This window comes from Sminthopsis crassicaudata, chromosome 2 (assembly GCF_048593235.1).
Source record: "Sminthopsis crassicaudata isolate SCR6 chromosome 2, ASM4859323v1, whole genome shotgun sequence".
In the NCBI taxonomy this organism is placed as follows: Eukaryota; Metazoa; Chordata; class Mammalia; order Dasyuromorphia; family Dasyuridae; genus Sminthopsis; species Sminthopsis crassicaudata.
Genome location: NC_133618.1, coordinates 631,545,838 through 631,573,401, shown reverse-complemented (window position 1 = coordinate 631,573,401; position 27,564 = coordinate 631,545,838). Strand labels below are relative to the sequence as shown.

The 27,564-nt window shown below is 39.1% G+C and overlaps 1 protein-coding gene across 2 annotated transcripts in view; it reads left to right on the top strand.

The window, feature by feature from the left end:
• Positions 1-27,564, top strand: part of SCAPER (S-phase cyclin A associated protein in the ER) — a 370,936-nt gene that overhangs the window by 244,938 nt on the left and 98,434 nt on the right. For both annotated transcript variants that reach the window (XM_074296499.1, XM_074296500.1), the window contains 2 exons: positions 3,573-3,688; positions 26,508-26,631. In XM_074296499.1, coding sequence (XP_074152600.1) covers positions 3,573-3,688; positions 26,508-26,631 — 240 coding nt within the window. The remainder of the gene's footprint in view (positions 1-3,572; positions 3,689-26,507; positions 26,632-27,564) is intronic.

Genomic DNA, 27,564 nt, shown 5'->3' with positions numbered 1-27,564 from the left:
TAGTGTTTTCAGAATTTGCATTTGAAAATCTTTATGTGGGGACTGGAGTGGGGTTTGTAGATACAAATATTATCTTTTATCCCCAAAGTTCTCTCCTTCCTTCATTCTCTTTTTTTATCATCAGTATCCCAATGAGCCCTCATGTAGATAGGCTTCATCCATGTACAGTGAGAATGTGCTTTGGACATTATTTTTTTCTCCTTTTTAAAAAATTTATTGCACTAAGTGCAAAATAAGGAAAAAAACCAGAATAGGAAAAAAGTCAGAAAAGGAAACAAAAACAACAACAAAAATAAAAACCAAGCCAGAATAAAACATTGTCATATGCCCAGGTGAACATTAGGAAGGATTCAAAATATATAAGAATAAATTTCCATTTCAAGAAAACATGTATAATAATAGAAGAAATTGTATTCATGAGTATCCATTTTTTTCTTTACTTCCTTGTAGATTATTCTTTTGTTCTCTGCCGAGTACTTTCTTCTTACTTTATTCTTTTCATCTTCCTCAAGCAGGTTACAGTTAAGCACAAATATGTTTATAGATACATAGATATATACACACACTTATGTGCACGTGTGCACACATACACATAGCACACACACACCTTATAGAATCATCCATATATAAAGAGCTGTCGTATATATACTAACATAGACATATACACACACATGCATTTATCCATATATAAAGATACCTCTAGAACAATATTACTATTACTGACATATGATATAGACTTCTCTCTTGATTGAATATTCAAATTTAACTTTAAGATCAATAATTACTAGCCCTACTTTTTTTCCTAATAAATTCTACTCTTGATCCTTGTTGTAGTGTTTGTATATCTCTTTTTTTCCTATCCCTGATAACTCTTCTACTTTAATTCTGTTCCTCCCCCACCCTTTGCTTCCTCCTCTATCCATCCTTCCCCCCCCCTTATTTCTTTATAGATTTTAGAAGGTGCTATACCCTTCATTGTATATGTAGTATTTTACCTGTTGAACCCACTCCCAATGTGAGTAGGGTTTTCAGAATCACAAGCTTTCCCTCTTCTAATGCCTCTGTGTCTTTTCTTCCTCTGCACCTCATTCGTATAACATAATTACTATTTTTACATTTTCCTAGACAGATAGCTTTTTAGAGTCAGATAATATTCAACACTGCTCCAGTCTTTCTTTTGAGCTACCCAATTACTGATGTCAATTTTAAATATATGGTATGTATTTCCATGTAAAAAGCAAAAACAATTTGTCCATGTTAAGTTCCTTGAAATTAATCTTTGAAATTGGCTCTTATATGTTAAATTTTCTATTAACTTTGGGTTTGTTTGAAAGTCCTAACAATTTGTAAATTTTGTGAAAGTCCTAACAATTTGTAAATTTTGTGAATTGTAACTGCTAATAAGTCCTGTACAATTCTAATTGTAGTTCCAGCATAATTGAATTTTTTTTTTGTTTCTTGCAAAACTTTCTCTTTGCTTTGAGGGTTTCAAAATTGGCAATAATATTCCTATGTATTTTCTACAAAGGATCTCTTTGAGGTAGTGATTGGTAAAAAAAAAAAAAAAAAAAAAAAAAAAAAAAAAAAAAAAAAAAAAAAAATTCTACTTTCTCCTTCTGTTCTACAATTCCAGGACAATTTTTTGGAATTATTTCTTGAATTATTGTGTCGGCATTCTTTTTTTTTTTTTGGTCTCAATTTTCAGGATATCCAGTTATTCTTATATTTTCTCCTAATCTGTTTTCCAGATCCATTTTTCCCCTTATAAAATGTTTCATAATCTGTTTTATTTTTTCATTCTTTATATTTTGTTTTGTTATTTCTTGGTTTTTTATAACTTCCTTGGCTTCCCCTTTGCCCAATTCGCATTTTCAAAGAATTATTTTCTTCTTTAAGATTGTATTTCCTTTTCTAGTTGGATTGCTTTTTTCCCCATAATCTTGGTGGGGTTTTTTGGATGGTTTTTTATTGTATTTTATGTTAATTTTAGTTTTCTTCAATATTTCTCATTTGGTTTTTAAATTCTTTGAGTTCTATAAATTCTCTTTGAGCAGGGAGCCATTTAACATTTACTCTTTCGGGTAGAAGATGATTTTTTTACTTCAGTGCCCTCCTCTGAACATGAACCCTGGGGTCTTCCCTATTCCTATAGTAAGTTTTTATGGTGGGGTTTTCTTTTTTGCCAATTTACTTTTTTTAATAAAAGGTATTAGTGTATCTCTAATTGTGGGGTTGGGAGGATGATACCTCTGGCTTCCCTTCAGCTCTCTCCTTTGACCTGAAACCCCAAACTAAGAACTCCCCACTCCTACAAGTGTCCACAGCCAGCAGCATTCTTGCCCCACTGCTCCTGCACTCTCAATATACTGCTTCCTCACCCAGGGTATGCTGGGCCAGGCATTCCCAATCAACTGAAATTTCCTCCATCTGCCTGCACTCAGACCCCTACTCCATCCAGAGGTGAAAGGCTCTGTGGTTCCTGCTGAGAAGCCAGTCCGACCTAGCCAGACCCAAGGGTTCCTACTGGGTGTTTTTGTGAATCTAGCCCAGAGGTATCTGCATTTCACACTGGCTAATTCCTGGCATGGGATCCTTGGATCTTTTGGGGTTGTTCTAAAAGGATCTTGTTCTGCCTCATCTTCTTTGTGTTTTACCAATCTATGTTCACCCTGAAGTGTAAATTTGTTCTGTTTGTGGGGGAAATCTGGAAAGCTTGAAAGTTACTGACCCTATTCCATTATCTTCCTAGAGACCTCCCGATGCTTTGGACTCTTGATATAAAGGGTGTACCCAAGCAACAGCCAGAGGTGGTACAGGCCTTGTACTCCATGAGAAACCTTAGCCAGAGCAATATCCCTTTAAGTGGCCATGTGTGCTCCATGGGTGGCACTGGCAATATGACTTACCTCAAAATATTTTTTAAAAGACAATATTTCTTTACTAGGCTCTGTAAACAGCAGACTAAGAAGTTATATCTTCATATCCTTAAGAAAAGCTTCAAGAAAACAGATCCTAACTTTCAGGGGGAAATGTGGATCTTGCAGGAATTCATTTCCAGACTCCAGGCATTTGTAGCAGCTTTTCCCCATCCTGGAATGCTCTCCCACTTCATCTTCCCTTCCTGACTTCCCTGACTTCCTTCAAGTTCCAGCTAAAATCCCACTTTCTATAAAAATCCTCTTGTCCTCCTTCAATTGATCATCTCCAATTTATTCTCTATGCATTTTGTTTGTACATAGTTGTTTGTATGTTGTTTCCACATTAGCCTGTGAGTGCCTTGAGAGCAGATTGCCTTTTGCCTTTCTTTGTATATGCTTAGCATAGTCCCAGGCACATAGTAGATACTTAATAAATGCTAATTGACTGATTAGATAGATGAATTGGGTGAGCAGCCATTATTTCTTCTAATGCTTGTGTTTTTACTGAGCTAGCTTACAGTATTCTGCATTTGGACTAATGTCATTGTTTTCTTTAAAGGAAAATAGATTCAGATTTCCATCAAATATTCCATTCCCTTTAGAAAATATATTTTTTCAAAACTTGGCTAATTTGCATTTTATCTTTTCCTCCAGAATGTGGCAGATCAGATTGCATTTCAAGTTGCTGGAGGACTGACAGCCCTTGAACATATCCTTCAGGTAGTGAACTCCACCACCAGTGTGAACACGGTTTCAAGAATTCCTCCCAAGTGAGTAGTCCATAGTGCATTCTTTTGTGTTATATTTTTTAGTTATTGCTGCCCTTTAGCCTCCAGTTGGGGGCATTTGAGAGAAACATCCTGAGTGAGATGTTACTTTCAGGTGTAAGTAGGAGAAATTTGCTTTCCCTGCAGGGGAAAACAGACAACTCTACTTCATTTCCTGAAATCAAATGAGACCTAGAGCCTTCTTAAAGGAAACCTCCTTAGTCTATGATCCTCACCGGTGCTAACTCAGTAATGACTGAAACACCAAACAATTCTAACTGCTCCTTGAAATGGGACAAAAGGGAATAATTGTAGCACAGAACGTTGATTTCTTATAGCCTGAAAAATTAAGGACCTGAATGTAAATGCTGTAACAGAAGCCCAAGTGTGGGGTTTGATTGGGTCCCCTCTGTGCACAAAATGCAGTCCAAGGCAAAAACTTCCATAGGAAAGAGCTCCCATTAGATGTCAGATCTGAGTTTTATTTTGTGATCACCAGTTGTCTTTGTCATAGAGAGCCCTTGCCTCCTTTTAGAAACTAGATGTGCTCTGAAGATACTTTTGTTCCTAGGCCACAAGGGATGGAATGCTAACTATAGTTATTCTGTGGACAGAATATGACAATTCTGGGTTTTGACAGTAGACTTTGCTTTGGGTTTGAAAGCTGAGAGGTTTGAAAAAAATGAACTTTGTTGCAGAGAAAATTGTATTTAAACTTGTAGCTCTGTGAAAACTACCTATAATTATAAGGAGCAGAGAAAAATTACTTCCCCTCCTCCCATTTACAATTTACCTGCATGCATCATATCTCTTTCAAGCCAACCTTAAGAGTTCTCTTTTTTTCCTCATGTGCTAACTTGAAATTAGATATTGCTAAGTATAAAAGCTGTGACATTGATAAATATTGGTGGCCTCTACAGTAAAATATTCCATCTGGTATACTTATTCACAATAATTTTTAGTAGGCAAAGAAAGCATATTAGACAGAGGCTTAGTAGACTTTATTTAATGGAAAATAAAAGTTAAGGATACAGAAAAAATTTAGATTTTTTCTAGTATTCCAAATTTATTAAAAGCCCATATTGTGCTGGTTTCCATTTTGTGTAGATCCCTGTAAAAGGGAGTAACCCTTTCTGACATTAAATACTTTTGATAATTGGAAGTGACAAAGATGCAATTTTGAAGCCCCGAAAAAGCAGCCCACAGAGTCACTGCATTTACCCAGGGCCAAAACTGCCTCAGGCTTCTGTGTTTCAGTTGCTCATTTCATAGAATAGACTGAAGAACTTTGGAGTTAATAACCGGAGAACCCAAACTTAGAATTGTTTTATGATTACTGGACAAATATGCTTTACCTGATCATGTTTTAGCCAACAGAGATAAGAATCTGGTTAATTTTGATGAACTAGAGTAATGTTGCGTAAGGGGACAATCCATTTCCAAACCAAGTGAAGCAAAAAGTCAAAGAACATATTTCAAAGTGGTGGGAAGGCACAGCAATAACTTTCTTGTGGAAGTCAAAAGAGACCTCAGAACTTTTTCTTTGTCAAGAAAATTTTACTGTTGAAAGAGGCTCTTTGTCTCTTTGCATTGCCTTCTGCTATCTGTCATCCAGGGTAAAAAAGTAGGAAGAAGATACTTTTTTCACTATCACTTGCTGCTAAGAAAATGGAGAAGAACTTTAAAACTCAGCCAAAGAGCAGGCCTTGAGAGTCTTCTGCCCTCCTTTCCTGAAGACCCTGATACTACCTCATCTAGGTCCAAAACTAGAATTGCTGAATACCACAATTGCCGGTGTAAACAAAGGCTTCTTAATTATTCTCTGCTTTCTGCCATCAGTATGGCATCAGCTCTATATCTGAAATTTGTATTATTTTCCCCAGCAAGCTTAATTTGGCTTTTGAGTTGTCCAGCCTGGCATTTTGCATGACAGGTTCTACATGTGAGTTAAATAGGTAAGGTGGCATTATACATACTCCTATCCCAATCTTAGCCCAATCCATTGTTCCTTGTTTAGTTCTAACTATTGCTTCTTGGCTCACATGTAAGTCCTTCAGGAGACAAGTGAGATGACTTAATATTCCCATGTCTTTGAGGACTTGCTACTTTTTATTGTGATCTGCACAGTTAAAGACTTTAGTGTAACTGATGAAGCAGAACTAGATATTTTTCTGGAACTCTTTTGCTTCCTTCATAATCCAATGAATGTTGCCAATTTGGTCTCTAGTTCTTCTGCCTCTGAAAACCAGGCTGCTCTTCTGCTCATTCTTGGTTCACGTACTGCCTAATTTGCAAAATCTTAAGCATAACCTCACTAGTATGTTAAATGAACACAATTGTTCAGTAATTTGAACATTCTTTGGGATTGCCCTTTTTTGGAATTGAAACATAAACTGATTGTTTCCAATCAAATGGTTTTTCAGATTAGTTGGCATATTAAGTGTATTATCTTTTAGGATTTTAAGTAGCTGAGCTGGAATTCCATCATCTCCACTAGCAATAATGCTAACCATGTTCCCTAAGGCCCACTTGACTTCATTCTCTAGGATGTCTGGCTCTGATTATTGGTGGTGTTAAAATATTTCTTGTATATTTCTTTTGTGTATTCATGACATCTTTCTTAATTTCCTCTACTTGTTAAGTCCCTAGCATTTTTGTCTTTTATCATACTCATTTTTGCATGAAATGTTCCCTTGATAACTTTAATTTTATTGAAGAATCTCTTGTCTTTCCCATTCCATTGTTTTCTTCTGTTTCTTTGCATTTCTCATTTAGGAAAATCTTTATCTCTCCTTGTTGTTCTCTGGAATCCTGCATTCAGTTGGCTATATCTTTAACCTTTTTTTTTTTTTTTTTTTTTTTTACCTTTGTGGTAGAGAAAAGGTTTTAGACTGATTATCAAACTGAAAGCTTGGGACAGCATAGCAGCACCATGCCAGGAAACTGAATTGTTTCCATTTGAATTGTCCTCTGAAGATTTTGAAGATGACTTGGTGAAATAAGGTATTAGACATTCAGGTTCTTTCAGGAGCTCGAGTATCACCCGTCTAAACTCTACTGCAGAGAGCACATTTCAAAGGCCTGGCCACATTGTTGATATGCCAAAGGTATACTTACTTAAAAGACTAGTTTACCGAAAACCCATTCAGGGAGTATGTTCACATAGTGGTGAGAAGAAGCAATACAAGGACAGACTCAAGGTTTCTCTGAAGAACTTTGGAATTGAGAGTGACAGAAAATGCTGGCAAAGGATGGTCCAGAATGGTGTTTCCCTATCAAAGAAGGTGCTGTTCTCTATAGTGAAAGCCAAATTGGAATGGCTCAAAAGAAACATGAGATGCACAAATTTGAAGACTTCTCCATCCCAAATATTTATACAGGCTGTTTGCCCCCAACCTATAATAGAGCCTTCTGAGCTCATATTGGTCTGATCAGAAAAATGATATCTTGATCCCAATGTCATGATATTCCTCTTTGAAAAAGAAGGACAACTGTCAATCACTTAGTACAACTTTAGCAAATCCAAAAACACTAGCTCTCCTCAGGTGTGTGCCATGTTCGACCAGAAGTCTTTCACCCTACATTTTAAGGTTTAAACCAAAGGCCAAGTCATACTCTGAAGTTACCATATTCTTAGCTGGTTGTTCACTTTCCCAGTCAGTTTTTCTCATTTGTATCTCTTTTTTTTTCATGGGCAGCAGGGAGAAAAATACAGTCTTAAAGCTTTCTTCTTCAGAGAGTAATCTTTGGCAAACTTTTTAGGCTCCTTCTTGCATTTGTGTCTGCTTGCATTACCAAGAATCAAAATCTCTGAAGACTTTTAAAATGTGCAGGAAGTACATTTCTTATTGTAAATAAATGATCCTGATATAGGTATCTTGGGACCTTAACAAATTTCTCATGAAAACAAGTTGGGATCACCACATTTTTTCCTTGAAGCCACAGTAGGAGTGCTGGCTCTGCCACGTCACAGAATGTCGCCTTTGTCAAGCTCTTGCTTGGGATCATGTTGGCCAACTTCCTCACTTCACATTTGAGGAAACTCATGATGGAAAGAGTTGAGTTAATTTGCATCAGAGTTAGAGCTGAGAGCAGGGTCTTTTGACTCTACTGCACTGGAGTCATTTTGAGGCTGTCACTGATAGAAATTTATGTAAATGCTCTCCTCAGCATTCAGCTCTCTTAACAAGAAGAAAGTTTTCAATGCCAAGAAAATTCAGCCTGAAGCAAGGAAATTCTAAATTCCAGCTGTGGCACATGTTATTTTGTTTCAATACATCAGTCTTAGAGCATGAATAACCACAAAGGAGTAAATGGCATAGCCTTGCCTTTTTCTTTGATTGAGATTATTAACATTTGTTAAACAACATAATGTTTGTTTGGAAAGAAATGTAGTTTTCTTTTGAATATAAAGAAAGCCACCTTGTGTTATGTCAATAAGTAGATGGATCGGCTATAGTGGGAGTCTTTTGCAAACATCTCATATTGTGTTTTTATTACGTTTATGTAGCAGAAATGACAATTAAGATAAAAATTGGCACCTTCCAACTGCAGAACCCTTCATCACCTTTGGCCCATCTCCACGATACTGCTCAAAACTAAAGGTTCACACTCCAGCAAAAGAGACTTTCCCATGAGCCTACTTTAGGGTTATGAAGAGTCGAGCCGATAGTTCATAGCACCATGAACTTGGTTAGTGAGAGTGTAGGATCTGGACTTCTTTCTTCCTGTTACTAATCATCTTCTTTTTAATTGTTTGCCTCTCCATCCGTGCTCTGGGAATAAATCTAATAGGGTGAAGCTCAAATGAGCCTAGATTGCTAGTTGGCAGTAGCTTGGATCAAGATTTTGGAGGGAAGAGATTGAAGCTAGTGCTTCTTTTATTGTTTTTGGCAGCATGTTGTAGTTTATAAGCACTGGTCTTATTGTTACAAGGTCTTTGTTTACATCATACCTGAGACGTTTAACTATTACATAGTTACATAGTGACAACCTTGTTGAGCCTGTTTTGTCATCTGTAAAATGGGGGTGTTGTTTGCACTACTGACTTTACTGGGATGTTATGAGCAAAAGTCCCTTGTAAACTTTAAAGTGCTATGTAAAAATGAGTTATCCTCCATTAATTCCAATTATCTATGTCCCTTACTGCCTATTAACAGGAATTGAAACTTGGCTATATTCCTTTTTAGATGAAAATCAACAAACACTCTTCTTCCCCCACCAAATTACAAAAATGTTCATTAAAATTTTCCAGTTTTTGTTTTCTTTAGACTATCCCTTTACCTATTTATATAACTTTATTCTTTGGGCCTCTATCTTATGTGAATATTGCTGGTGTTTTATTTTAATTAAGTAACTTAATCTTACAAAAAGGAATTTCACAAGTCATAAAGAAACTTTCAAAGAAAACAGCCTCAGGACTAAATGCGTTTAGAAGGGAAGTCTCTCAACTATTCAAATAGTAAATAATGCTAATATTACATAAAGTATTAGAAAAAATGGAGAGGAAAGGGGTCTTATCAAGTGCTTTCTATGATACAAATTTGGTCTTGGTATGTAGGGGAAGAAAAAAGCAGAAAAAGAAAACTCTGTGTATGTGTATGTAAGTGTGTGTGTGTGTGTGTGTGTGTGTGTGTGTGTGTGTGTGTGTGTGTGTGTGTGTGTGACTATGGACTACAGCAGATGATGACAGTCCCTGATCACCACTATATAATAGTTCTTTGCCTTATTCATGATTTATCTCAAATCCCTATTTCCTCTTTGTCAGGGATATCTAACATGAGAGAAACTTTCATTTAATAAAACTTACAAGTTTACAAAGTCATTTCCTCACAACAATTTCCTCACAACAACCCTGCAGAGTAGAGTACACTATAAAAGTAACAATTTTTGGTTTTGTGTTGTTGAAGATTGATTATACAGGAGAAGAGAAGATTTAAGGGATACATAGTAATATCTTCAAGCATCTGAACAGGTGCCATATGGAAAAGGGTCTGAACTGGTTTTGGGGAGGACCTAGGGCAGAACTATGGCAATGAGTAGAGGCTACAAAGAAGAAAATTTAGGTTAAAAGTCATAATATTTAAAGTATCTTGAGAGGTCCCCTCACTTGAGATCTTCATATAGAAACTGGATAACCACTTTTCAGATATATTGTAGACACAGCTCTTGTTCAGATGTCCTCCTAGGCATCTTCCAACTCCTGAGAGTCTTTGAATTTGTTGGCTTTTTTCTAGCTTTATGTTATCTGCAAAGTTAGCAAACATGTTATCTATGCTTTTAACCAAATTAGTGATATTTCCATTGAATATCTCTGCACCAAAGGACATTCCTTTATCTAGTGACTTTCCTTGTTGGCATCAACTCACTGATGAATATACTGATGACTACCATTTTTGTTCAATCATTCAGCCACTTCCCAATATACTCTAGCCCAGCCAATATCACTCCAGCCTGTCCACAAAGTGAAAAACTTTGCGGGATGTCTTGGGAGTCATCAATCAAAATAACAACAGCCTGCACCAACATGGTGGCAGAACTGAACGGTAGAAAACAGATGTATTTAAGAGTTGTTGCAAAGAAAAAAATCCCCTGCTCAACAATCCAATAGATTGGGGCTAAGAGTGGGTAGTAGGTGGGAAGAGATAGTGGGGATTCTGGAATAATCCCTAAATTGAAAACCTAAGGGGCTGGGAGGATGGTGTTTCTCTCTATACTAAAAGGAAAGGTAAGAGGAGAGAGACCTTAGAGGGAAATAGGAGTTTGATTTGGGGCATGTTGAGTTTTTGATGTCTACTAGTCATTCAGTTAGAAATATCTGAAAAGTAGTTGGAGAGGTGAGATTGGAGGTCAGTAGATAATTTGGGACAGGTTATTTAGATTTGAGAATCATAAATACAGAAGTAGTTATTAAATCTGAGCTGATAAGAACACCAAATGAAGTAGTATATATACAGGGAAGAGAGAAGAGTTCCCAGGACAGAACCCTGAGGGATACTGTGGTTAAAGAGCATGATCTGCGTAAATGTCAAGCAAAGGAGACTGAAGGAGAGGTCAAAAGAACAGAAAAAGAATCAGGAGAAGGAGTACCTCAAAAACTTAGAGAGAAAAGATCCTCAAAGGGAGAAGATATTCAGTGGTAAGAGTGGTGTCAGTAGTGTCAAAAGCCAGGTCGAGGTCAAGGAGAAAGAAACTAGGTCATTGGATTTGGCAACTGACAGATCATAACTTTGGAGAAAGCAGTGTCACTGAAATGATGAGGTCAGAAACCAGATTGAAGGGATTAAGTGAGAAGAGAGAAAGTGGAGGTACTTACTATAGATGACCTTTTCAAGGAATTTAACTCTAAGAGGCCAAAGAAATAGACATAGACAACTAAGTGAGGATGAAAGAATCCAAGAGAGTTCTTTCAGGAGAAGTGAGATGTGAATGAGTTTGTAGATAATAGGGAATTAGCCAAGAGGCAGGGATAAACTGAAGATAAATGATAAAGTAGGGATGACAGATGATGTTGTTAAATCATGTCTTTATGGATGAATCAGAATATGATTTAACTTGGCTCAAGAAATAGTTCTTAAGCAACTATTTAGTGTACTGTACTAAGGACTGGGAATACAAATAGTAGCGTATATGAGACAAATAACTAATATAAAATGATAACATGATGAATGTGTAATCTAAATAAATTGATGGATTCTTTCTCCTGGGTTTTTTTTTTCTGAGGCAATTAGGATTAAGTGACCTGCCCAGGGTCACACAACTAGGGAGTGTTAAGTGTCTGACACAGATTTGGAGTCAGGTCTTCCTGATTTCAGGGCTGGTATTCTTTCTACTATGCCACCTAGCTGTCCCCTCTGTTTAATTTTAAAGCTTTTCACATCTTGACCTCACTTTAGCATTTCATGTTTACTATATGCTACTACTCACCTCCTACTCCACAAATGAATTAACTGGGCCTTCTCTCTGTTTTTCACATAGAATACTCCATCTCCTGTGGCCATTCACCGTATCTATAATGTACTAAACTCCCTTTTCTGTATTTGTATGTGTTTTTTCTCCTTACATTTATTCTGTATATATTTGTCCACATTTGTCTACTTGTTTTCCTATTAGAGTATAAGATTCTTGGGAATAAAGATCACTTCATTATTCATATCTGTATTAACTGGCATATAGAAGGCATTTAATAAATGTTTGTTGATTGGTTGGCCAAGAATGGTGTAAATCTGATGAGAGACTTAAATATATATTTCACCGGACTCTTATCAACCTGATCAGTAAAACTATAAACTGAAAATGGAAGTGGAAAGAGAAAATTATCAAGCCAGCTCCTATAAAATATAGTAGGAACAACCAAAAAAAAGAGGGAGGGAAATTGAATACAGCTGCTGGAATCCCACCCTCTATGTCTTAAGTCTGAGACCTGGGTCTAAACCACACTCATTGTGTGACCAAGAAAAACATTTGGCCATTCTGACTCTCCTTTTCTTTATCTTTAAATAACAAAAATAAAGAAATAAGAATACTTGTACTCTCTACTGTGCAGGATTGCTTGTGAGAAAATCGCTTTGTAAAACTCCAAACTCTACTAAATATGAGTTATTCTTGTCAAATATCACTGAGATTTGGTAGAATGGAACAAGGATAGGATCCTTTATGGTTCCACTTTATTCAAAAAGAATACAATCTATAAAAAGGACACTAGCATAAGATTGTTTAGTGAAAAGATAACCTCATGGGAGAAAATTTATAAACCTAAGGAGAAAAATCATTACCAGATAAGGATAACCAAGAAAAATAGGTGATATTGCCATAATCATATCCTATGGACCACCTGGAAAACAGGAGGAAATAGGGAGCTGAGAAAAGACAACACTGCTGGAGTGATGACCAAGAAAGAACCTCATTCATCAGGATTTCTGATGAAATGTTTTTATCCAAAAACAAGAGTTCATCAATTCCCTATTTGCTTAATAATTTTGCTCTTTAAGAAGTAAAGGAAGTGATGAAGAAAACTACTTTCTAGACCTGACTCTGACTAACAAGTAGAAACAGTTATTGAAGTAGAAATTATGGGAACCTGGAAAGGAAGTAGTTACTCCATCTTAGACTTTATGGTAAGGCGGAAGTAACAAACTAAATAGAATCTGATTCAGACCCTAGATCTGGAGGAAAAATCCCCTGGCCTAAAATTCCACAAGGGAATTCATCTCATGAAGGACTGAGAAGCTCTTAATAACAAAATTCTAAAAATGTTAACACATGCTTTCAGTGAGAAAGAAAAGATTGACTATGTATACCATTGACAACTCACCGACCAGTTTAAGTTAAAAAAAAAAAAAAAAAGTGCAAATGATAGAGTCAGGGGTTTATAAAGGAAAATGAATAACATATTCATTTAAGAATAGTATCAGTAGTAAAGTTCAGAATGCCTTGAGAGTGATAATGAATATAAAGGACAAAAAGGGAAAAAAATTACTTTTTAAAGCTAGATTGGGGGAGAGAGATAGAAACAAAAAAAGGGGAAAGAATCAGAAAGGGGAGAATGATAATGACTTAATAGAGAGAATTAAAAACTGTTCAGCTTTTATTTTGTTCCTCTTTTTTCTGCCAAGGAAAAGTGAAGCCGTAGACTAGGGAGATTATGTCAATAATGGCTAACGGATTTAAAATGCAGGATAAGCAGATAGAAAGATAGCACCTAACTGTACTCCTTTGTTTCAGCTATGAGGTTCTGAAGAAATACATTCCAGGTTTTTGAAAATAATGGCAGATGTTATTACTGAATCAGTCAGTGATCTTTGAACAATCATGAAGAATAGGAGAGGTGATTCAAGACTAGAGGTAGGCAAATATTCAGATTGTTTTTTTAGAGAAAAGTCTGGAAATTAAAGACATAATTCCTGGCAAAATTCTAGAATATATCATTAAATGTCTGATTTGTTAGCCATTTAGAAAAGGAAGTGGTGTAAAGTTAGAGTCCGAGTGACTTTGTCAAGAATAAGTCCTTCCAGACTAACCTGATTTTTTTTCTTCTGATTGGATTGTTAGATTAGTAGATCATGGGAAGGTCACATGCATAATGTGCCTAATTGTCATCAACACTTTTAATATTATATCTCATTGTATCTTTGATCAAGACAATAGTATAGTTAGATGGGTTTAAAACGAGAGAAATGACTGAATACACATTATTGTTGTTTGGACATGTCTAATTATGACCCCATGGTCCTCCACTATCTCTCCAAGTCTGTCCAAGTTCATGTTCATTGTTTCCATGACACTGTCTATCCATCTCATCCTCACCATCTCCTTTTCCTTGTCAATTGAACATCAGGATTTTTTCCAGTAAGTTCTGTGTTCTCATTATGTAGCCAAAGTATTTAAATTTCTGCTTCAGTATTTGATAATATACTGAATAGCCTGAATTAATATCTTTTAAGTATTCATCAATTTGACCTCATTATCCAAGATTCTCAAAAGTCTTCTCTAGCACCATTATTTGAAAGTGCCAATTCTATGGTACTCAGTTTTCTTTATAGTTCAACTTTCAAAGTACTATATTAGTACTGGAAAAACCATAGTTTTGATTATACAACCTTTGTCTATAAGGTGCTTCTTAGCATGCCATTCAGATTTTCATTACTTTGCTTACAGGGAGCAAGCATCTTTTAATTTCATGGCTGCAGTCTATATGACATTTATACTGATGGTTGAGCCCAGGAATATAAAATCTTGCTTCTACCTCCGTTTGCCAGGAACCAATGGGACTACTTGACAAAAGCCCAGGTTTTTCCAATGTTAAAATTCAATTCAGCTTTTACACTCTCCTCTTTTACTTTCATCAAGAAGCTTTTTAATTCCTCTTGACTTTCTGCCATCAGAGTAGTATTGTCTATCTGAGTTTATTGATATTTCTTCAAGCAGGCTAAATTTCAGGTTTTGATTCATTCAGCCTGATTCCAAGTTCAGTGCTCCATTCATTGCACCACCTATAAGGCCTTGAACACAAAGACTAGGAATGCAAAGTTGGTTTAATATCAGGAAAACTATTGCCATAATTGGCCATATCAATAACAAAACTAACAAAAATCATATGATTATCTCAATAGATGCAGAAAAAGCTTTTGACAAAATACAGCACCCATTCCTATTAAAAAACGCAGTATTTGTAATGGGGAGAAACTCAATGCATTCCCATTAAGATAAGAGGTGAAACAAGGATATTCATTTTCACCACTATTATTCAGTATTATTTTAGAAATGTTGGCTTTAGCAATAAAAAAAGAAAGAAATTAAAGGAATTAGGATAGGCAGTGAGGAGATAAAACTATCTTTCTTTGCAGATACAGGGTGATATACTTAGAGAATCCTAAAGAATCATCCAAAAACCTACTTGAAATAATTAACAGCTTTAGCAAAGTTACACAATATAAATAAACCCACACAAACCATCAGCATTTCTATATATATTACTACCAAATCCCAGCAGTAAGAGATAGAAAGAGAAATTCCATTTAAAATAGTTGTAAACAAAATAAAACATTTGGATGTCTACCTGCCAAGACAAACCCAGGAATTATATGAACACAATTACAAAACACCACATACAAATAAAGTCAGATGTAAACAATTGGAAAAATATCAATTGCTCATGGGTAGGCCGAGCTAATATAATAAAAATGCCAATTCTATCTAAATTGGTCTACTTGTACAGTGCCATGCCGGTCAAACTGCCAAAAAATTATTTTATAGAGCTAGAAAAAAAATTCATCTGGAAGAAAAATAGGTCAAAAATATCAAGGGAATTAATAGAAAAAAATAGAAAGGTTGATCGCCTAGCAATACCAAACCTAAAACTATATTATAAAGTAGCAATTACCCAAACCATTTGGTACTAGCTAAGAAATAGGGTAGTGGATCAATGGAATAGGTTAGGTACACATGACATAATAATCAATGACTATAATAATCTAGTATTATCCCAACTTCTGGGATAAAAACTCTTGATTCCACAAAAATTGCTGGGAAACTGGAGAAGAATATGTCAGAAACTCAGCATAGACTTACATCCCGTACCCCATACCAAAATAAGGTCAAAATGGGTATATGATTTGAGCGTAAAGGGTAATACCATAAGCAGTTTAGAAGACCAAGGGATAGTTTACCTATCAGATCTTTCAAGAAGGGAGGAATTTATGACCAAAAAAGAAGTAGAGAACATTATGAAATACAAAATGGACAAGTTGGATTATATTAAATTTAAAAGATTTTGCACAAATAAAACCAAAACAAACAAGATTAAAAGGATAGAACAAAACCAGGAGAAATTTTTTTATAGCCAGTGTTTCTGACAAAGGTCTCATTTCTAAAATATATAAAGAACGATGTGAAATTTATAAGAATACGAGTCATTTCCCAATTGATAAGTGGTTAAAGGATATGAACAATTTTCAGATGATGAAAATTAAAGTCATCTATACTCATATAAAAAATACTCTAAATCACTGTTGATTTGGAGAAATGTAAATTAAAACAACTCTTAGATACCTCCTCACATCTTTCAGATTGGCTAAGATGACAGGAAAAGATAATGGTAAATATTGGAAGAATTTGGGAAAACCGGGACACTAATACATTGTTGGTGGAGTTGTGAAATGATGCAACCATTCTGAAGAGCAATCTGGAACTATGACCAAAGAGCTATAAAAAATGAATACTGTTTGACTCAGCAGTATCACAACTGGGTCTGTATCATAAAGAGATCATAAATGAGGGGAAAGGACCCACATTGCAAAAATGTTTGTAGCAGCTCTTTTTATAGTGGTGAGAAATTGGAAACTGAGTGGATGCCTGTGAAGACCAAATTAGCACCCTGGATACCTTAGAATCAGCCAAAGTTAGGATAAGCAAAAATCCTTGGTCTTTATTCTTGGTCTTTAGGGGTAGAAGTGAATTGGATGGACGTAGGATCTCCACGACCTCCCTTTTCTTTGTCTACCAGCAAAAGTGACTCTTACTGCATCCCCTAGTCCCTCCAATTCTCTGTATACACCAAACGATTGAGCCAGCACAGAATAGTGGGAAGGGCCATTTTTCAAGCATATTCTTATAGAGTATTGTCCAATCAGTAATTAGCCTTAAGTGCCTGTTTGTCCAAGTGCACTTTCTCAGAGTTTCAGCCCTTTACAAATGCCCGTCAGTGGGAGAGAGGCTGAATAAATTATATGTGAAATTATTGTTACTATTGTTCTACAAAAAAAAAAAAAAAATTAATGAACAAGTCGATTTTAGAAAGGCCTGGAAAGATTTACATGAACCGATGTTGAATGGAACAAGCAGAACCAGGAACACAGTGCACACAATAATAGCAAGAATGTGCGAAGATCAACTATGAAAGACTTGGTTCTTCTCAGAGATTCAATGATCCCAGGCAATTCCAATAAACTTTGGCTAGAAAATGCCATCTGCATCCAGAAAAAGAACTATGGAGAGACTGAATGTAAAAGACTGAATGAACATACTGTGTTCACTTTTTTTTTTCTTCCTTTGGTGTTTTTTCTTTCCCTTTGGTGTTTCCCTTTGGTTTTTCTCTTTTGTTCTGATTTTTCTCCTTCAACATGATTCACAAAGAAATACATATTTATAAAAAATGAATGTGTGTGTATAACCAGAAAAAAACTATTTTAAAAAGATAGAGGGATAGACAGAGTTTCCTACAAAGACTTAGAAATGTAAGACTAGATTGCTCGTTTTGGCTTTAGAAGACAGAATCATGAATAATGACCTGAAATTGGAAGAGATATTTGGGTTCAATACAAGGAGACCTTCTCCATTATCAGTTACTCAACAATCCCTATAATCACAGGATTATAAATTTATAATTAAAAGGGATCCTTCTTTTAAAATAAATAAATAAATAAATAAATTTTTTGAAAAGGGATCCTCATTTGCTCAAACATCTTTATTTTATTTGTGAGGAAATCACCTAATCTTGTTGCCGTGTATTACGATCTCCTGACTGCTCGTTTCCCTCAGCATCAGTTCCTGTCAGTCTCTCCAGGCCTTCTGTATTCCTCCTGTTGGTCATTTCTTACAGAACAATAATATTGCATAATCTTCATATACCATAACTTACTCAGCCGTTCTCCAACCGATGGGTATCAGCCCCAGGCCCCTGGCAGGAGCAGTGCCACAGGATGGGACGCATGACCCCTAGGGCCACGTATTCCTCTGGGGGAGGAAAATCAGCCTCCAGAGGATGAGGAGTGGCCTTTATGCTTATCTTAAGACACAAGCCCACCTCCTAACCCCCCTCCGAGCCTTACCAAGACCCTGCGCCTCCTTCTGGACGGACTAGCTGACCCGGACTGCCCCCTCCCCTCGCAGGAGCTGCAGGGACGGCCCCTCGGAGGAGGGGCTCTGTGCTCCCAGAGTGGCTGTCCTGGCAGGACAAGGGACCCTGGCGGGAGGGCACCGGGACCCAGATTCACTTCAGGGCATAGCGCGCCATCTGAGGGAGCTTTTTGGTCTGTACGATCTCAGTCAGAAGATGCTTCTTGTAGATGGCGGCACTAGGGACCTCTGCAGAAGAGGAAATGCCTGTGCTGCAGAGGTGGGCAGGGAGCCATGCGCGTGAGCACCGCGTGGGCCCGCACGAGCCCGCGCCTCTCCTTGCTTCCTCTGGTGAGACCTGAGGAGAGTGCTTGTCCTGAGGACCGGGAGGGAACCGCTGTGGGGACGCAGCTCCCTTCTCTCACGCCTCTGCCCGCGGTGCCCGGGTCTTCCCCCCACTCCACAGCCTCCCGTGTCTGGCACTTTGCCGCCCCCTCCCCCACACTTGTTAGGTCACTCGTGGAAGGCTCCGCCCGGTCTCTCCCCTCCAGCCCCATGCTGCCGGTGTCCCTTTTCTTCTCCCCTCCCCCTCCTGCCGTTGCTCTGCGCGGATTTCTCAGCCGGCTGTGCTTGCCGAATTCCTCCCGAGCAGGGTCAGCGCCCCACCTCCCTGTGTGTCCCCAGCCCTGGCAGAGGGCCGCGCACGTGCGGTGCAGCTGCGGAGGCTCGCCCTCGGGGCTCCCTCCGGGGTTTTCCCGGCACGTTACGGGTGCTGGGTCACTCCCTTCTCCCGCTCTTTTTCCAGATGAGGAACCTGAGTCAGGCAGGGCGCAGCTCGGACCTGGCTGAGGCCACATTAGAACTCGGGACTCGTGCTCTGACTCCGGGCCTGGCGCCCCCTCCACTAGGCGCCCAGCGGTCCCGTCCCGGGCAGGGCGAGCTCTGGCGGCAGTGGTACCGAAGGGGGCGCCCGCGAGGGCCCGGCCGCCAGCGTCCGAGTTAGGAGCTTTTCTAAAACCGACGGTGATTGTTGTTTCTGACAAACTAACAACGGGCTGGGGCACTTTGTTCTTAAAACCCCCTCCCGTTCTCCGATGTTAATTACGTGGCTTGGTCTCGTATTTGTGGACTAGCACAAGGTAGAAGTGGAAGGCGCTCCGGGGGTCTGCCCAGTGAACCCAGGCCAGGAATCAAAGCGGGGCGCAGGCCGCTAACAGGAGTGGGCTGGTCCCCGCCGCAGCCCGCGCTCTGGGAAGGCCGGGCTGCAGCAGCGCAAGTTCTGGGTAACAGATGCGGGCGTTCTCGGGACTTCCGTGGCTGGGTGACAAAAGTGCCCCGCGGGTGCCCCTTCGGGTGCCACGTGAGGAAGCTCTCCCGAGCTGCAGCGCGCTCCGGAATTCACTGTGGACGTCAGGCCTCTTACCGCAGTAGAGACACGTTCAATGCGGGCGCGCTCTCCGGGCGCTGACTGTGACTGGGCTACATCTCCTCTGCCCTTCCAGACTGCTGAAGCAAAATGTTAGTCTGGGCAGACAGGAGGGTTAGGCTCAGAGGACTCTCGGTCAGAGATCCTGAGCAGGACCGTTCTGTGACGTAATTAGCCGCTTGGGAGGTCCCCCCCTCGGGTGTATTAAAGCATTTTGCAGCTTTCGCGAAAGGTGTGTAAATAAATTGTTCGGGCGACAGCCATTGTTCCTCGGACAAGATTAGAGTAAGGATTCCCGCCGGCTTCCATCTGCCTTTAACTCTACGAACCAACAAATCCGCATTTAAGCGCCTTCTCCTCCCGGAAACGTTTTTCTTAACTAGCTTCTCCTCGGCGCTTTCAAAAAACCGTTGTCATTAGGTTTAAAAATCAACCTTCCCTGTTTCTTATTGCATACTTTCAGGTACATTACTTTTACCTTCCTTGAAAGAAAGTTAATTTGAGGAAAATATAGAAAGACCAGTTTTTGCTTATTTCTGTTGACATTTAACAACTGCATTCTTTCCAACAACTAAAATGAGGCTGAATATGTGGAACCCCACTGTGTACAGCAGAGAACTGGAACCACTTACATGAAAAACTGGAGTCAACTCATGCAGATAAAAATATCTACACATTATCCTAAAAAATCATGATGGAGACCGGGGAAAATAGAATTTTAAACTAATTTTAGTTTTTCTGTTATAGCCTTTATCAACTTTGAGGGTCCCTGTTTTAACTCACACCCTTACCCGTGAACCTCCCACCTCTCTCCCGTCCGGCACTGTTCTACTGGCACCCACAGGTTTGGCGCTCAAGTCCTCACAAGGTCGGAGAGAACCCCGAACTAGCCAGCCTTGAAGGACCTTCTGAAAAAGGAATCTTTTCTAAGGCGCCGTGTCCCGGGGAGCACGCGCAGTCCTGGGAAGCTGGGCAGCAGAGCGGGCCCTCGGAGGCCCACACTCCCTCCTTAACGGGGTAAGGCAAGGCTAAATCAAAGTCCTTCCTCCCCCAGGGGGACCTTCCCAGGGACCCCTCCCTTCAGCCTCTTGCGTCAGCTCCCTCTCAGCCCGACAGGGACTGTCAGACGGACTGCGGACCGTGGCCTAGTGGCCTCTGCTTTATTGGAATGAGCCTCTCTTCTGGCCCGGTTCACTTCAGACAATGTCTTAAAATTTTTTCACATATCATCTAAGGTCTTTTAAAGTCAGTGGGCTCAACTTTGAAGATAATGTGCAGCATTTATTAGATGTTTTCTTAGAAGGGAGATTTGTTTTAGATTGGATGCTCCCTTATAGTCTGCTGAAATATATGGCAGTGTTTTTGTTTTTAATTTGGTATTTGTTTAAAATTTAAAAATTTGCAAAAAACAAATAAATTCAGTGTGTTCTTCCTTAAGGTATCAGACAAAAATGGAGTTAGTCTCAACCTCACCCAACCATGTTCATATTTCATTGATTATGAAAGTACCCAAAGGAGTTCATGGTAACAGTTTAGTATTTGGTTAATGTGGCATCAGTGGACTGCTCTCTAGTGAGATTTTAGCAAAGTAACTTTACAAGCATAAACTTAAATCATTTCTCTTCCTCTTCTTAGCCTATGAACCCTTCTTGTTGGCTCAGTTTTCTTTTTAGTAGCGATGGCCTGTGAAATAATTTCAGCAATCATTTGTTTTTCATTTGATTTGTGTTTTCAAGATTTCTTATTACAGACTTTATGTACTTTTTTAGTGTCTATTAAAGCAGTGCTTTTTCTAGTGGAATTTGCACTATGAGAAGAGCATTATCTTTTTTCTCCAGTAGTCTTCCTCACTTCAGGTTGTTTTTGAACCCTGTGATCCTGCAATAATTCTATGTCAAGATTTTTTTTTGAGGAGGTAAAGAGGTAGAAGGAGAGGTAATCAAGGTTAAATGATTTGCCCTTGGTTATACAGCTAGTAAAATATCCAAAATTGTGTTTGAACTCAGGTCTTCTTGATTTTCAGGGCTGGCACTCTTTCCACTGAATCCCTAGCTGTCCCAACACGAATTTTTATATATGGAAAACTTCAAACACAGCTTTGATGGCTATTACAAAGCACCATAATAGAACTTTATTGTCACATAGATTTTTCTTAGCCATATCAGATATACTGTGGTTCAGATCATGAGTAATAATACAATTACATACAATGTATGTACAATAATAGTATATATAACCTAAAATATGACAATGTAACTTGAATATGGGTATAAACAATAAAAATTAGATATTACAAAGATGTCATCATAGCCCGTCTCCCCAGCACCAAGAGATTTAATCATAATTCATTCATCATGTTCCAAAATAATTGATTCTACATATTTACCTCAGTGTTTTTAAATCCATTTTAGCTTTTCATATTGATCTTAGCCATTGCTCCTAATTGCCAGGAAAAGTAAAGGCTTTCTTCTGTGTTATCATAACAACAAAATTTGTCCCGGAACTGTGCTTCCCTGCCTTTGTTCCAAACTGAGGCAGAGGTGGGGGAGGTCCAACCTGTGAGATGCAGATACTGACAGACCAGTTAGTCTTCCTCAACTGTGTGGAACTACCCTTTTTTCCCCTTTTTCCTTTTTGGATTTTTGTTATAAGGAAAAGTTTGCTGGGTTGGAAGAAAGGAGAGCCCTGCTTGGAAATGAATGCTATAAAATGACAAAGGGTATCGACTCCTTAAAAAGAGATTTTACTTTGGTGTCAGAATTTAAATGGAAAATTAAAATTAAAATTCACAAACTTAAACTGATCATCCAGGTCAGAAAGTGTTTGACATAAAATGATCTGTAGAAAATTTGACCAGTGGATGGCTGCTCATCATCACAAATGCTGTAGGAAGCCACCTTTGCTCTTTGACGTTTTACTTAAAACTTGTAAATTGCTTGTATGTTCAGGAAAGAGTTTTCAGGGATTATCTACAGTGAACAATATATTTCATGAAGTCAGATTTCAGCCCCTTTGTTCGGAATTGCTATCATATCATTTATACCAAGGAAATTTGTTTGTTTAACTAAGAGGGCAGAGCCTTTGGCTGGAAAATCATGACTGCTCCTGACCAGTCACAGTACTAGTCCCTTGGACAGACTCAGTAAATACCTATTGCCTCCCCATTTCCCCCCTTTAGACTCCATTTAATTATCACTTGGTGAAAAGCTAAGTGCCATAAAATGTGCTGCCCAATTGCTGGCTACTCCACAGGGAGTCTTCTGAGTGTATCCCACCTCCTTGGGGGGATTTCTGGATTTTCAGCAGAAGTCTTTCCAGGAATAAACTAAGCTTCAGTGTCCTCTCAACAAACAGAAGTGTCATTTAGCTCCCGGCCCAACTAACCACATTATTGAGAGCTTGTCACTAGGAGATGTTTTAGTCCTTCCCTGAAGAAGCCACCCTAGGTGCCGGGCCTTGCCTTCTGTTTGACCCTGCCAAGGCTTCCAGTCGCTCCAGTCTCAAATTACAGTGAAACCTGCTTAGGAAGACCACCCAGGGCTGGCTACACACAAAAGTGAGCTTTCTGACAGGTGGTCCTCAAGTACAGGTGGTCTCTTAAACAGGTTTCTCTCTGTGGGCAAGTTTTTCCTGACATTGAAGTCACAGTTTCTCTCCCCTCCTCCCCCTTCATTTCTCATGAGAAAAATAACCATGACAGCTTTGCAGGTAGAAGACAGTGTCAAGGTACATTTCATAGCAAAAAAGTGAGAAATTTTCTGTTTAAGAAATCATAAATGACTTTAGAGCAAACTCAGTCCTGGTGTGCCCTGATTTTTAAGAAAAGCTACTTACTACAGTCGAAACATCCCAGACAAATCAACCAGAGGATAATTACTTACCTGCTTCAAAAAATGAAAGACTTCACATTTTTAAAAAGATTTATAGGTGGTGCCTTTACATATTAGTTTTCCTACTGAATTTTAAATCCATAAAAAAAAAATTAACCCTTCAGGAATGTGTTTACTATATAAGGTTTGCCTACACTGAGCATTTCCTCTCAGATTCATAGATTGTCAAGCCTGAAAGATCCCTTAGAGAGTCCTGTCCAGCTCTTAAATTTCACAGCTGAAAAATAGAAACACCAAAAAAATTAAATGGTTTGCTCCAGTTCCCACCATCGCCATAGGAGAGCCTGCTCTGGGGTCTGGTTCTCCTGATTCATCTCACGGCCTTCTCATCATACTAGTTTGATTTACTCTCTGGCAAAAATATAATTCAAATCCTCAGACTGTTATAAGATTAGTAATCATTTCTATAACATGTGAAGGCTTATACATGGTTCTTTTCCCCAAATAATACCCCAGTGATCCTGCACCCCCTTTTAGGGACCTGAATTTATCAGTGGGCTTTGAGCATCTAGGGACAAGCTATAGTTACACAGATTATATCTGAAGACAACTTGTTATCAAGAACCACTTCCACATATTCTATAGAGAAGGAAACTGAAGTTTTGAGAGGTAACTGAAAGATCGGTGCCCTCTGCCTGCAGAGGCAGTGCCATGAACCATTGGCCACTAGATGGTTTCTCAGTCAGGCTCTTTCCACTAATTTCCTTCAGCTGCAGTGTCTTCATCCATGCAAGAAAACATTTAGTATGTGTCATAAAGCTCTGTCTCCCAAAGAGAATTCAAATTCCACTAGACAGCCACAAACTGGCTTCTCCACATGTTTACTTGATGTAATCTATCACCTTAGAAGGTGCTCCTAAGGTCTTCCCCTGGCTATAGGCATCTATTGCAGCTTTCTTCCCAGGTCTGGAAGTCTAGATAATCAGAAATCCAGTCTTAAATTTTTCCAGAGTCTTAAGATCAGCTATTTTGAACTTTAAGGGATTTTAGAGCTTGTTTAGTTTGTCCCTTAATTTTACACATGATAAATTTTTTGTGAAGGTTCTCTCTAAGTTAAAGATGTAAATAGGGATTTTTTTTTTGTCTCTGGAAGCCACCAGTACAGTCCCCCCTGCCCATCGCCCAAGGTCTATGCTGCCATGTCGGTCCATCTGTGGTGCATAGTCCTCTGGAACTGTTCAAGCTTCCTCATCAAGCACAAGCAGATGTACAGCATGGAGACCAACAACCACAAGGCCCCAAATTCATTCTGATTGATTGGAAGACGGAGGGCATTGAGCCAGCCACCAATGGCAAGGACATCATGGCAGTGATGAGTGGAGGGCAGGGCAGAGGAAGCCTGCCACTTCCTATGTGAGGAGCACAATCAACAAAAATGCTCAGGCCCTACTCAGTAGTGTCAGTGTCCATTAGAATGAATCCTGGAGAGAGCTCTGCGCCGGCCAGTGCCATCCTGTGGAGCCAGAAGCCAGTGGTGGTGAAAAAGAAGTGAACCCACCCATCCAAGGCACCTAAGTGTCAGGCCTGCCTTTGCCTAATAAAGTCAAACTTTCCAACTAGTTAAAAAATTTTTTTTTGCTTGTCGGGGCTCTGCATTTATCAAAAAGTATGACTTTGAGGTCTGTGTGTATGAACTTGAGCTACATTTATAGAAAATAAAATAATGAAAAAACCTTGTCAAGCTCACAAAAGCATTCCTTTCCCCCCCATCATTACATGCTTTGAATTTATTCTTATATATCCCTTCTACCATACTTCTATCAAAATGCCAAAATTAGAAGGCCTTCTTAATAAATGAAGGGACAAAGAGGGGAAGAGAAGGAAAACAGGGAGGAAAGCCTTCATTAAGCATCTGTTGTGTGTCATGGGGTATATGGAATGTTCAGGGAGGACAAGCATCATGGGTGTGAAATGTTGCTGAGTCTTCATCACCTTTGGTGCCCTCCTGCCACTCATTTCTCACCCATAAATCCACAATATTGCATGTACAGCATCAGCCACACCCTGGTAAGATAATGTAAGCCAAGTTGAGGGTAAGGGATAAGCCTCAAACCCATGGCTGAGTTAGGGGGCGTCTGCCTCAACTAGAAAAGACTTCCTCAGAGAAATGGACAGATGAGAACAGTCGTTCCAGTGGCCTTGAAGGCAGCTGAAGCAGGCTGGAGGCAGTGTTTAGAGCTTGGTCGGGCACCATGAACATTAAGGTCATCCAGTGTGTCCCAGACCATCACCAGTCATCCTGGCTTTTGCTTTGCCACTAGACATGGAAGATTGTGGAAGAGAGAGTGGGGCCGACTTTGTACAGATCTGCCTCACAAATTCAGTTTGTATGGGAGTCAAAACATTACCCCATGATTTCATTAGTCCTCTTCAAAAATGAAGAATTGGCAACCCAGAGCAGCTGTGAGCCAGGCACCCCGTGAAGTGCTTCACAACTGTAATCTAATTGGATCTTCACAATCAGCCTGCTATTATTATGCCTATTTGACCCCTGACACAGGCAGACAGGTTAAGTGACCTGTCCTGGGTCTCATAGCTGAGATACTAAGTGTCTGAGGCAGGGTTTGAGTCCTGACTGTAAGCCCAGAGTTCTATCCACTGGGCTTCCTAGTTACCTGGGTGCTAAGATTTCGCTCTCTGCTTTTGAAGTAAATTTAAGCTAACAAAAGGTAATCAATCACATATTGAGTCGAAATACAAGAGATCACTTGATTATCTTAGGTAAAATACCTTTTTATTTGTATACAGCTAAACATTTCAAAACTCTGGATATTCAATAGACTCAATAGACATTTCTGGATACAGACCCCTGAGGTATTTATTAAATACCTGCTCTTTGTGGAGCCCTGAGATGTCTATTAATTGCCTACTTGTATAGAGAACCCTGCACTGGGTGATGAGAGTTCCTGCCATCATGGACTTTGTCAAGTGGGGACAGAACTCTGTGGAAACAGCTTTTAATATTGAAAACGCACTGTTACATTATGAGCTAAGCTTAAAAGACAACACCCTTGGGAAGGAGTCAGTGGGGTGAACACCTGGGTTATTGTCATAAGCACTGAGAGAGTGCTGGAGAAAGGGACTTTACTTGTGTCGCTATGATTTTGATTGTTAAGACACTGGGAGAATCATTGCTCAGACTTTATAAAATGAAATGTTCTCTTTCTCTTAGGTCTCTCAGCAATGCCATCAATGTATACAATCTCACCTGCAGCAACTGCTCAGAAAACTGTGCTTATGTTCTGTTCAGCAACAAGATCACTTTCTTAATGGACCTTCTGATACACCAGCTGACGGTACGTGCTGTTCCATTTTAGCCTTTTTGACAAAAAGCTTTTTACTGTCCTCCTCATCTGGTAAACAGACAGACACCCCAGACAGGCATCCTAGTGATACCCAAGCCCCTTTCTCAGAATCATGATTTTAAATTCAGAAAATAAATGCAGAGCTTAAGCTGATGATATTGAAATAGTCATCAACATATTGAAAAAGTAAGGGCACAGGCACCAATGTAATCCTCATGGAGGAACAGAGATTCTTTCCCCCACAAAATAGAAACTCCTTGTGGGCAGGGTTGTTCATTTATATCAGGGGTTCTCAAACTATAGCCCGCAGGCCAGATACACCCAGCTGAGGACATTTATGCGCCCGCTGGGTTATGGCAAATGGGCTGAGGGATGGAGACAGAGTGTGAGCTTTTGTTTTTACTCTAGTCCAGCCCTCCCACAGTCTGAGGGACAGTGAACTGGCCCCTATTTAAAAAGTTTGAGGACCACTGATTTATATCTTTGTATCCCCATCAGTGACCATAGTGCCTGATACATAGTAGATGCTAAACTGGTGCTTATTGATTACCACACTACCTATTGGATTTTTTAAAGAATTTTTTAAAGAAAGTATTCTGTAAGACATAAAGTATTATCATTCATTCATACATGTTTGTATAGGCCTATGAGATGTATGACTATTAGAAATGAACTCACAAGCAAAGAATATGTGACTGAATGGCCTGAGTTTCAAAATAATTTGAAATAAAACTGATAATACTTCCTAAATTCTGAAAATTCCGGTGATACTGTATGTCTGTGAGAGGAAGACAAGGAAAAGACCCAAGTTCATCCTCTGCTTAGTTTTAGTGATGATCTGCTGAGTGTCAGCTAAAACTGGCTGCCAGAGGGGTCATTCTATACTGTAAAAGCACCTACTGTGTTAAGTTCTGGAGGTGGTGG